The sequence below is a fragment of the Cebus imitator genome, unplaced genomic scaffold (assembly GCF_001604975.1).
Source record: "Cebus imitator isolate Cc_AM_T3 unplaced genomic scaffold, Cebus_imitator-1.0 Scaffold217, whole genome shotgun sequence".
Lineage (NCBI taxonomy): Eukaryota > Metazoa > Chordata > Mammalia > Primates > Cebidae > Cebus > Cebus imitator.
Window position 1 is genome coordinate 3134955 of NW_016107532.1, and position 12920 is coordinate 3147874.

A 12920-nucleotide genomic window follows, 5' to 3' on the forward strand; every position below is an offset into this window, starting at 1 on the left:
GTAGAGATGGGGTTTCACCATCTTGGCAAGGCTGGTCTTGAACTCCTGACTTTGTGATCCACCCGCCTTGGCCTCCCAAAGTGCTGGGATTACAGGCATGAGCCACTGTGTCCAGCCAAGAAATGTTATCTTTTAACGAAGGCCAAAATATTCCAAGTTCAAACATTTAAGAAATCCTAAGGATGCTCTTGTATAAATTCAGACCTGGGGGTGGAGATGGAAAACGAACTTCAGTACTTATTTCTAGAAATAGAATGCAGCGCTGGGTGTGTGAGCAGGTGGGCAGTAAGGGCAAGCTAGCAGATGAATGGCAGGAGAGAACTTCCAGAAAATACGAGCAGCAAGGGTCCATATGTGGGCCTCCTCTCAGTCCTACTGGATGATGTAATCCGCTCAAAACTGCACACCCGCAAAGAGAAAGCTCTATCATAGGGGAGGGGAAGCTGAGCCTCCAACACTGGAATCTCAGGACAATCTGGCTTAACCTGTTGTTTACAGAAGAGGAAACCAAGGCCCAGAGATGTGAGGCAAACTGGCTATCAACTAACCAACTAGCATCTAGGGAGGAGCCACCAATCTCTAAAGACTTGGGGCCATTTCCACCCAAAGGCTATAGTTTCCTTCCCTATAAGAAATGATTTGAGAATCCTCCAAAGCCAAGGGAATATTGTTTCCCCACATTGGGCTATAGAACACAGCTTTGGTGTTTGACAGCAGCAAGCATCAGAAGTAATGAAGAAAGTGAGTCATGTTGTATCCAGAAAGCCAGCTCTGACTATTCTAGTTCTCTCATGTTTGTTTTAAAACTATAATCTCCTAAAACACTTTATATATAATAATGTATTGCTTTCTTGGCTTCCTAATGACATTAAAAATTTCATAAGCATAGGGACTATATCTCTACATTTTCTTTCTTTTTTTTTTTTCTTTTTTTTGAGACCGAGTCTTGCTCTGTCGCTAGGCTGTAGTTCAGCGGTGCCATCTCAGCTCTCTGCAACCTCCACCTCCCGGGTTCAAGCAATTCTTCTGCCTCAGTCTCTTGAGTAGCTGGGATTACAGGCATGTACCACCAAGCCCAGCTAATTTTTGTATTTTTAGTAGAGACAGGACTTCACCATGTTGGTGAGTCTGGTCTNTTTGAGATTGGAGTCTTGCTCTGCTGCCCAGGCAGATGGCATGATCTTGGCTCACTGCAACCTCCACCTCCTGGGTTCAAACGGTTCTCCTGCCTCAGCCTCCCAAGTAGCTGGGATTTCAGGCATGAGCCACCATGCCTGGCTAATTTTCATATTTTTAGTACAGACAGGGTTTCACCATGTTGGCCAGGCTGGTCTTGAACTTCTGGCCTCAAGTGATCTGCCCGCCTCAGCCTCCCACAGTGCTGGGATTACAGGGGTAAGCCACCATGTCCGGCCAGGACTACATCTTATACAGCTGTTTCCCACGGCACCTCTAGTTATGCTGAGCAAACAGTTAAGAGTTCAACAATTGGGCTAGGTGTGATGAAACCCGGTCTCTACTAAAAACACAAAAAAATTAGCTGGGCGTGGTGGTGGGTACCTGTAATCCCAGCTACTTGGTAGGCTGAGACAGGAATATCACTTAAACCTGGGAGGTAGAGGTTGCGGTAAGCTGATCTTGCCATTGCTCTCCAGCCTGGGGAACAAGAGTGAAACTCCATCTCAAAAAAGAGAAAGAGTTCAACAATTATATTCCTAACTGATGCTTTATAGGCATAATAGACTAAAATAAAGCCTTGAAAAGCTAGAGCCCAAAAGAGGGTCAGCAAAACATCTTTAGTACTGTTTGCACACAACAGCTATGTCAATCTATGAAAGCAATGGAAATGCTGTGCTCTTGGGCCACTGATTGAGATTGTAAATTACAAACTTTTTTTTAATAATAATAAAAAAACAGGCCAGGTGCAATGGCTCACACCTGTAATCCCAGCACTTTAGGAGGCCAAGGTGGGTGGATCACTTGAAGTCAGGACTTCGAGAGCAGCCTGGTCAACATGGCAAAACCCCATCTCTACCAAACCAAAAGTAGCCGGGCGTGGTGGTGCATGCCGGTAATCCCAGCTACTCAGGAGGTTGAGGTAGGACAATCGCTTGAACCTGGGAGGGGAAGGTTGCAGTGAGCCGAGATTGCCCCACTGCACTCCAGCCTGAGCAACGGAGGGAGACTCCGTCTCAAAATAAAAATAAGAAGTGGTTGTTTCTTTCTTTTTTCTTTGTTTTGAGACAGGGTCTTGCCTTGTCATCCAGGCTGGGGTCCAATGGCACAATCATGGCTCACTGCAGCCTCAACCTCCCAGGTTCAAGCGATCCTCTCACCTCAACCTCCTGGGTGGCTAGGACTACAGGTGCACGCCACCATACCTGGCAAATTTTTGTATGTTTTGTAGAGACAGGGTTTCACCATGTTGCCTAGGCTGCTGGTCTTGAATTCCTGGGCTCAAGGGATCCACCTGCCTCAGCCTCCCAAAGTGCTGGGATTACAGGTGTGAGTTACCACATCCAGCCCTAATTTTCTTATTCATTATCTTCTCTCCTCTTAGGCTCTGTCCTAGTTCTTGTAGAGTTAAAACAGGTCCAGCCAGGTGTGGTGGTGTGAACTTACAGTCCCAGCTACTCAGGAAGCTGAGGTGGGAGGATCTCCTGAGCCCAGGAGTCTGATGATGTGGTTGTACACCATGATGAATAGCCACTGTACTCCAGCCTGGGTGACAAAGTGAGACCCCATCTCTAGTAAGCAAGCAAATAAAACACAAACAAAAAAAGCCAACTGTAACTATTTCTTTTTCTTTTTCTTTTTTTTTTTGAGACAGTTTCGCTGTTGTTGCCCAGGCTAGAATGCAATGGTGCGATCTTGGCTCACTGCAACCTCTGCCTCCCAGGTACAAGCCTTTCTCCTGTCTCAGCCTCCCAAGTAGCTAAGATTGCAGGCATATGCCACCATGCCCAGCTAATTTTTTTGTATTTACTGGAAATGAGGTTTCCCAAAGTGCTAGGATTACAGGCATGAGCCACTGCGCCTGGCCCACTGTAACTATTTCTTTTCTTTTTTTTTTTTGAGACGGAGTTTTGCTCGTTACCCAGGCTGGAGTGCAATGGCGTGATCTCGGCTCACCGCAACCTCCGTCTCCTGGGTTCAGGCAATTCTCCTGCCTCAGCCTCCTGAGTAGCTGGGATTATAGGCACGTGCCACCATGCCCAGCTAATTTTTTGTATTTTTAGTAGAGACGGGGTTTCACCATGTTGACCAGGATGGTCTCGATCTCTTGACCTCGTGATCCACCCGCCTCGGCCTCCCAAAGTGCTGGGATTACAGGCTTGAGCCACCGCGCCCGGCATAACTATTTCAAATGGTTTCAATGTCTTAAACATAGACCACAGATTTACAACATAAGAAAAAAAAGTTAGGGAAATAAAATTCACAACTTTTGGTCACTTTTTTTTTTTTCACTGTACCTCTCATCAGATCTCATGGCCATTTGATTTTTTACTTTTGTTTTTTAAAGGCTAGTCGAGTGAAGAAGTGGGAATGGAAAAGGAATAAAGAAATATATAACTGGTTATGACAAATTAGTCATAAACATCACTGCACCGGCCACCACTTGTTTTCTACCTCTGGAAAAAAAAACAAAAAAAAACAAGAGTTGGAGACCAGCCTGGGGAATACAGTGAGACCTTATCTCTACATACACACATACACAAAATCAGCCATGAGTGGTGGCGTATGCTTGTAGTCTCAGTTACTCGGGAGGCTGAAGCAGGAGATTGTACCACTGCACTACCATCTGTGTGGCAGAATGAAACCCTGTCTTAAAAAAAAAAAAGTGAAAATTTTCTGGGCTGAAATTCAAGTTTTTCAGAGAAACTTATAAAAATAAACCCTGACCTCTAATATCCTTTTGATTCTACTTTTAAACATCAGGAAATCCTTTTCTAAATCAATTAACTCTTGAAGTATGTTAAGTTCACTAGTAATCCTATTAGAACTCAGAAAGCCCAAGAGAGGTGAATGAAGTGGCAAAGATGCCCAGAAGGAAACAACACAGCATGAATCAATATCAGCTGTCTAGTCTCTGTACTTCTGTGGCTAAGGATCACTCAGTGCAATACCTCCAACTCTGCACATTCCCACCCATTAGTTATTTATATCAAAAACTGCTTGTGAATCCCAAATGATGGGAAAAATAAAAACACTTTAGTACTACCTTCAAGGTACCCTGGGGCAGGGCATAATGGCTTATGCCTGTAATCCAAGTACTTTGGGAAGCCAGGGTGGGCAGATCACCTAAGGTCTGGAGCTCAAAACCAGCCTAGCCAACATACAGAAATCCCATCTCTACTAAAAAATACAAAATTAGCCAGGTAGCTGTAATCTCAGCTACTTGGGAGGCTGAGGCAGGAGAATCTCTTGAACCCGGGAGGCAGGGGTTGCAGTGAGCCAAGATCGCTCCACTGTACTCCAGCCTGGGCAACAGAGTGAGACAGTCTCAAAAAAAAAAAAAAAGGCCTATGAAAAGAACAGCAGGTTCTAAGAAGGGATTACAAAAGACTGCTTTTGCTGGCACCCTTGGCCCTCCCTGGGATAGTAAGCCAGAGTACTGAGGGTGAACAAGCCAATTCTTGTCATGGACGATAACTGCTTTTTAGAGGTCACAAAAGCTCTGATACACTAAACTGCTTAAAACGGGAATGAGACAAATGTGTAAATTCCACATTGAGTTGTTTGGTGAGCTACACTTTGACCTTGCAACTCCAAGGTAAAATCAAATGCTGTTCAGAGACCATTATCAAGAATGTTTTGAGCGGTGGCTCAATGCTGGCAGAAATTCCACCCACTAGAATGACTTTTTCGTTGTTTTTTTTTTTTTTAACATGGAGTCTCATTTTGTTGCCCAGGCTGGAGTGCAGCAGCAAGATTAGAACAACTTCTCAAAAAAATATTTGTCTATCATGGAAAGACACAAACTGGATCCCAAGTTTGGGAAAGTCCACAGGCTGTTAAATGGATCCAAAGATAAGATTCACACTGCTGTAGATTCAAGATGCAAAAGTCAATTCAGCAGGGGAAAGAAATCCAGCAAGTTCAGAATGGATCCTCTGAGATGTTAAAGAGACCAATGGAGATGCACATCTCAAGCCGCACTATAAAAACTAAAGTATTTGGCAAGGAACAGTGTGGCTCACGCCTGTAATCGCAAAACTTTCGGAATTCGAGGCAAGTGGATTGCTTGAGGCCAGGAGTAAGACCAGCCTGACCAACATGGCAAAACCATGTCTCTACTAAAAATACAAAAATTAGAATTAGCTGGGTATGGTGGTGCACTCCTATGATCCCAGTTACTCGAGGGGTTAAGACATGAGAATCACTTGAACCTGGAAGGGAGAGGTTGCAGTGAGCTGAGATCACACTGCTAAACTCCAGCCTGGGTGACACAGTGAGGCTCTGTCTCAAAAAACAAACCAAAAAACCCCTAAAGCCTTCATAAGTGAAATAATGGAGGATATAATCCACATAAAAGGCTTAGCATAATTCCCACTACATAGTGATAATAGTAACGTTTACTAAATACCATAGTGACTCCTCAGTTGCCTCTCAGAGAGCATCGCTGGAAAGTTTTTGTTTTTTTATAAGATGGAGTCTCTCTCCATTGCCCAGGCTGAAGTGCAGTGGTGCCATCTGGGCTCACTGCAACCTCTGCCTCCCAAGTTCAAGAGATTCATCTGTAGTTCCAGCCTCCCACATAGCTGGGACTACAGGTGCATGCTACCACACCTGGCTAATTTTTGTTATTTTTAGTAGAGACGGGGTTTCATCATGTTGGCCAGGCTGGTCTCGACCTCCTGACCTCAAGTAATCTGCCCACCTTAGCCTCCCAAAATGCTGGGACATTTTTGAGGCAAACACTGAGCCTGTGGAGGAATTCCAGTTGAGTAACCATATTTTATGTCCCTTAAATGTAACAATCACAAGGACATCTTCTTTGAGGAATCAGAACAGAGGCTTGAAGGGTAGAGATTTCAGATAAACAGCTAAAGAGAAAGAACTAAAGCAGCATCCTCCTGAAGTTACCAGATGTATGGCTCAACTCTGTGGGCTCTATAGGGAAAGGGTTAACTGCCAACTTAGTAAAGCTGAGGAATTTTAGAGTGAGCACATTAGTTGAACAATGTGAAAAATCAGCATAACTGCTTTGCCGTGAGCAGCGAGTCCCTGAAATAGGCTCTCATTTACTTTCCATTTCTTCTGCTTTCCAGTCTCTTCTCTTTGAAGCAGCTCTTGATTAGTTTCTTTTTAATTGCCACTTAATTGGGAAACAAAATTAGAACACTTATTTGGTATCAGTGATGAGGTTTCTCTTTCCATTCTGCTTTGATCTAGTTTTGGAAAACCAAAAGTTGAAGGAGAAATTAAAAAGGAACTAAAAAGATTTCTTCTTTCCAAGAGCTAGCTGCAGCTATAAGCCGTCAAATAAACAGGGAAAGAACGACTCTTGGAAAGCTGAAGAAAAAAACAAAAGCATGTAAGGCGAGCTTAACAGAATTTATTTTCAGAAAGACTTTTCTTTCCTCCTAAGTTTTCATAAGGGATATCATCTCATAATCAGGAGTGAGAACTTATAAAGAATCCATGTTAACCTGTCCCACGGAGTAAGAGAGCAGTATGGAGATGAGACACCCCTTCTCAGAGGGCTCCTGAGGCATGCCTACCAGGACCTCAATGATGCTGAAGACATTGCAAAATAAATTCCGAAAGACTCCTAGAACACAATAGTCTACAAGTTCTATTTTGTTCCAAAACACTGAGACAAACCTCACTTATAACCTCCAAACTAAAATCTGCCGATTGATGAGATTTATTATTTGGCAATACTTCTTGGAAAGACTTTCATTTAAAAAAAAAAAAAAAAAAAAAAAGGCCGGGGAGGTGGCTCACACCTGTAATCCCAGCATTTTGGGAGGCCAAGGCAGGCGGATCATGAGGTCAAAAGATGGAGACCATCCTGTCCAGCATGGTGAAACCCCGTCTCTACTAAAAATACAAAAATTAGCTGGGCGTGGTGGCGTGCACCTGCAGTCCCAGCTACTCGGGAGGCTGCGGCAGGAGAATTGCTTGAACCCGGGAGGCAGAGGTTGCACTCCAGCTTGGCGCCTGGCGACAGAGTGAGACTCTGTCTCAAAAACAAAACAAAACTGGCTGGGCACAGGAGCTTATTCCCACAGTCCCAGAAGTTTGGGAGGCCAAGGTGGGAGCATCACTTGAGGCCAGCAGTCTGAGACCAGCCTGGGCTTTATAAATACTGAGACCCCATCTCTACAGAAATTTTTTAAAAAGAAAATTAGCCAGGGATGATGGTGCATGTCTACAGTCTTAGCTACTTGGAAGGCTGAGGTGGGAGGATCACTTGAGCCCCGGAGGTCAAGGCTGCAGTAAGCCATGATCACACCAATGTACTACAGCCTAGGCGATAGAAGGAGACCCTGTTTCCAAAGTAATAATAAAAAACTTTTTAAAAGAAAAACTGCAGAGATGTATGCACACACATCGCATATGTATGCATGTACACATATATATAACTACATGTATACCTGAAGGGTTTGGGGATTTTTGTTTTTTTTGAGGCAGAGTTTCGCTCTTGTTGCCCAGGCTGAAGTGCAATGGCAAGATGTCGGCTCACCACAACCTCCACCTCCTGGGTTCAAGCGATTCTCCTGCCTCAGCCTCCTGAGTAGCTGAGATTACAGGCACGTGCCACCATGCCCGGCTAATTTTGTATTTTTAGTAGAGACAGGGTTTCGCCATGTTGGTCAGGCTGGTCTCAAACTCCTGACCTCATGATCCACCCGCCTCAGCCTCCCAAAATGTTGGGATTATACTCGTGAGCCACCTTGCCCAGCTTGGGGTTTTTTGTTTTTATTTATAGGGATAGGGTCTCGCCATGTTGCCCAGGCTGGTCTCAAAATTCTGGGCTCAAGCAATTTTTCTGCCTCAGCTTGCCAAAGTGCTGAGATTACAGGCATGAGCCACTCACTACCCACAACCACAAGAAGTTTTATATTCATCAAATGCTTATGCTGATTTAATTATGGAGGAAACACAAGACTAGAAAAGTCAAGAACTAAACTCATATACAAAGAGACATAAGAAACTAATACAACTGCATTTCCTATGAATCCAGTACATGAATTTAGCTCATTTCATTAGCACAGAGCACTGTGACTTTAGTTCCTGAAAAAAAGGCCCAGGAGTGGGGTGGGGTGGGGTGGCTCATGCTTACAATCCCGGCACTTTAGGTGGCAGGGGGGCGGTAAGGCAAAAGGATCACTTGAACCCAGGAGTTTGAGACCAGCAACATAGCGAGATACCATCTCTTTAAAAATAAAAAATAAAAAAGGCAGTTTTAACTATCATTAACCTTTATTGTATAGTACACATTTTAGACTGTAGCATTTAAAGGAAACCTTGTCAATTTTTACATGATTTTTGAGAACATTTTAAATAATATGAAGTAAAGACAAAAAACATTTCAAGAAGCAAAACACAGTGGAAAGCTTCCACAACAAATTGGAGCTTCTTGGTTTCTGTAGGTATTTCATAAAAATTGTAGTAAGGCTTATGATGAGAATTATTTGGGAAGAGAAAACGTGTATGTAAGAAAAATGTGACATCCTCCCACTTGGTGAGGGGAGATGAAACTCCACTAATATTGGGTGAGGCGCTTTAATATCTGCCATTCATTCAGACAGCAAATACTCATTAATGCCCACTAAGTGCCAGGCATTTCGAAGATACAATCCTGTTTACAAGCACCTTACTGTCATATGAGACAGGGACCAGATACATTAAGAAAAATTACCAAGTATGTTATTATATGTACTGTTATAACTATTGTTATGATAAAAGCTACACCAAATACAGTATGTGAGAAGAGCAGAGGGGCAAGCTGGGAGGTTAGCGAAGATCTGAAGAAAGAAGAGGGAGGAAGAGGAGTGCATTCCAGATGTCCTATCATTTAATCCCTACAATTCTGGATTAAGTACCTTTCCCAAGGTCACAGGACTATTAAGTGTCTGAGCCAAGCTTTGAGAGCAGATTTTGAGACTAAAGGCTTGCTTTGTCGCCCAGGCTGGAGTGCAGGTGTGCGATCTTGGCTTACTGCAACCTCTGCCCCCTAGTTTCAAGCAATTTTCCTGCCTCAGCCTCCCGAGTAGCTGGGAGTATAGGCACCTGCCACCACACCTGGCTAATTTTGGTATTTTTAGTAGAGATGGTTTTTTACTATGTTGGCCAGGCTGGTCTTGAACTCCTAATCACAAGCGATCGGCTCACCTCAGCCTCCCAAAGTGCTGGAATTATAAGCGTGAGCCACCACGCCTGGTCTGAGACCAGATTTAAACGACTTCAAAGTCCATGCTTTCACTGTGCCATGCTGCATTTTCCCAAATTGCTACTTCTCCCCAAACCATTTCCTCTTTAAGTTCATTGAAGAATGTTGACTCTACCCTAGACTCTAAGTGCCAAAATTAGACTCTCTTCCAGACTAGGCCCTTGGTTTTTCACCTGCTACCTCCAAACTCATTTTCACATACCTTTTGATTTGGGACGCTAACATAATTTTTTCACCCAGACTATAACGATGTAGAGAAACACCACCACGAAGTGTCAAAGTTTTTTAAGGTTATTACTTACTTGTACTACAAATAAAATAACTTTTTTTTCTTTTTTTGAGATGGAGTCTCGCTTTGTCACCAGGCTGGAGTACAGTGGTGCGATCTCGGCTCACTGCAATCCCCGCCTCCCGGGTTCAAGCAATTCTCCTGCCTCAGCCCCCTAAGTAGTTGGGACAGCTGTTCTGTATTTTTAGTAGATACAGGGTTTCACCATGCTGCCCAGGCTGGTCTCGAACTCCTGACCTCAAGTGATCCACCTGTCTCAGCCTCCCAAAGTGCTGGGATTACAGGCGTGAGCCACCATACCAGGCCAATAAAATAACTTTCTGGCAGACAGTTTTGCAAAGTTATTCAGATTATAGGGCGCAAAACTAAGGATACTGGTCAGGACAACAGTTGAGAAAATAAAAGCAACTACAAAAAGGGCAAAGAAAACGCCACACTTTCACTTCAGGAATGACTTTCACATTCAACAACTCTCATCTGTGATTCAGATCTCGACTTAGGAGAGCTTCTCTTTCCCTTCTTCCTGTTCCTACTTCCTCTTTCTCAGCTCTTCCATTTTTAGGAATAGCAAACTTCAAAACAAGACTTCTATTACATTAGATCTGTTGTGAGTTATAGCAATAGAACAGTCATAAAAAAACTAAATTTGGGAAGCTCCCCTTTCCTCTATATTCTTCCTGTGATTTTTTAATGCCGACTGAGGAACATAAAAGCTAGATCTGTGAACCTAAGATTTGCCACAAGCTGATTATATAAAATACTAGATACAGTTATGCTTCACTGAACGACAGGGATATGGGCTGGGAAATGCCTGGTTAGGTGATTTTTGTCTTGCAAACATCATAGGGTGTACTTACACAAACGTAGATGCTATAGCCTACTAAATGCCTAGGCTATGTGGTGTACACTACAGTAACATGCTATACAAATTTGCAGCCTAGGAGCAATAGGCTGTTGCATGTTACTGTGCTGAGTACCGTAGGCAACTGTAACAAAATGTTAAGTATTTGTGTATCTAAGCACATCTAAACATAGAAAAGATACGGTAAAAATATGTACTACAATGTCTTGAGACCACTTCTTCTATGCAGTCCTTGGGCAGTGCGTGACTGTAATACTTTGCTCTCCCCTCTCTACAAGGTAGCAGATTTTTTTTTTTTAAGTTTCTACAAAGCCCTCAACCTTCTTCCTTTATATCTGAGCTACCACCAATACTGCGAATAACAAGCTGGCTATGAAAATCAGACTACCACAGACTCAGCAAGAGTTATACACCCAAAAATCTCTCACGACTTTCAGTTTAAAAATATATGTACAAATATAGACAGGAAGATGGGGAGAGAGAGCGTGAGTGCCAGTGCCAGACGCTAACCATGTGAAGAAAGATGAATGATAAGCTGTGGCTTACAGAAGCAAAAACTAATTTGGAAAAAGAACTCAACACTCAAATGCCTGGTGCGTTTCTTCATCCCTAGGAACAAATGGTAACTAATGGCAAGACCCTCAAGTACAGGATAGGTAGTATGGAGCCCGAGGATTCCAAATACTCTCCAAGAAGCTACAGTGCTCAATTTATTGAAGCCTGGGGCTACTTTGCAAAGTTAACAAGGCAAAGATGTTGGAAGGCCTAATTATATTAATATATTCTTCAGGGCACTTATGGACTATTTGGAGCAATGGACACTATGTAAATCAAAAACATTACCATATCAATAATTACATAGGGTTTATAAGGTGAGTTTATATTTTGGGATTCTCTGGTAGTGATAGTTTACAACATAATTATATACACAGTGTATAGTCTGATGAATTTCCTCACTGAGGGTAAACTGCTGCGAAATGTTTTATTATTCGTTTATTGCTAGTCACGTTGTTCACACAACACGCCTATAAGTAGCGTTCCCTTTGAGCTGTACTGTTACTAGACTGTCCTGTGTTGTACCATCGAAAACCAACGTCCAACATGCTCTTTTCCCAGGATCGGCCTGAAGCACACGAGTGGAACACTGCATAGAAGAACTTTTATATAATAAAAGTACTGAACGTCTCCGGCCCTTAATATCCAGAGCACCCACCCCTGGTAAATGACAAGGGCAGTAACCAATCGCCAGGCAGGATCCTAGTGACTTAGCCAATAAGAATATGAGGGTGGGGCTAGGCTAAGCTGCCGGTGGCTTCCCCGCACCCCAGAGACCCAGGCTGTGGGAGGCTGGACAGGAATTGGACTCCGAGGATTTCGTTACCCCCGGTTGTAGCTGTTGTCCTCGTCATTCTCGCAATCGCTGCAGTGCTCATGGCCGTTCCCGTTCCCTTCCATCATCTGCGGCAGCGGAGGTCCCGGCGGCTTCACTGCTGTCTCACTCTCGTCCGCCATCTTGAGTTGCGAGAGCGGGGCTCCGCGCCCCGCTACATGGGGTGTTCCTATTGGACAAGGGGAATTTGCGCTGCATTCTGGGTTTTGTAGTTTTTCTGGAGAAGGGCGCTGCCACTAGGAGCGACTCTTTCCCAGAAGACTGACTACAATACCCAGGTATCGCGAGGGGCGGCTCCGTTCGGGTCAAGGGGCGGGGCCACTAATACCCGGAAGCCTAGGCGCTCGGCCGCGCTTTGTGGAAAGAAGGGCCGCGAGGTTGGTGGGACCGACTCTTCGGACCCGGGAGGCCGCCTGGCATGTTGGGAGTTGTAGTTCGCGCTGGTTTGGGGTGTCTGGCATGGAGGTTCCAAAATCCAAAGTTTGATTTCAGCCTGCCCTTGCCAGTGCCTGGGCCTCTCGGAGCCGTTATTGGCTGCCGTTAAGGACCGTTACCTTTCCCGGGTAAGTGAAAGGGCCCGAGGCCCGCGGATGCGACCCGCCTGGAGCCCGAATGCTCTGGGCCTTCTTGGAGTGGGCTTTTCTGCAAAAAGCCGTGTTGGCTCCTGGCCGCCTTCACTTGGGAGCCTGGGCAACCCCCGGTCATTGGCAGTTCAAGGTCTCATGAGAGCCAGTGGATTGTTGTGTGCGGAGCACTGACCCTAAGCCAGGAGACCAGACTCTGCTAGGGAGGCTGAGCTCGCCGCCGCATCTTGGCCTCCAGGTACTGATCTTCACCAAGCTCTTTCGCGCACACATTGTCCCTTTCATTCCCCACGTCTTCCACGACCTTTTTTTTTTTTTTTAAATAGGGTCGCCGTCTGTCGCCCAGGCTGGAGTGCAATGCGCGAGATCACGACTCACTGCAGCCTCAACTT

The 12920-nt window shown here is 44.6% G+C and overlaps 2 protein-coding genes across 3 annotated transcripts in view; one reads left to right on the forward strand and one right to left on the reverse strand.

The window, feature by feature from the left end:
• NMT1 (N-myristoyltransferase 1) overlaps window positions 1–12108 on the reverse strand; it is a 46050-nt gene extending 33942 nt beyond the window's left edge. For both annotated transcript variants that reach the window (XM_017549351.2, XM_017549353.2), the window contains exon 1: window positions 11936–12108. In XM_017549351.2, the coding sequence (XP_017404840.1) occupies window positions 11936–12066 (131 nt within the window). In that variant the 5' untranslated portion in view covers window positions 12067–12108. The remainder of the gene's footprint in view (window positions 1–11935) is intronic.
• A 172-nt stretch (window positions 12109–12280) lies between these two features.
• The window catches only part of DCAKD (dephospho-CoA kinase domain containing), a 37331-nt gene continuing 36691 nt past the window's right edge, over window positions 12281–12920 (forward strand). The window contains exon 1 of the mRNA XM_017549391.2: window positions 12281–12507. The gene's annotated coding sequence lies outside the window, so the exon portion shown is untranslated. The remainder of the gene's footprint in view (window positions 12508–12920) is intronic.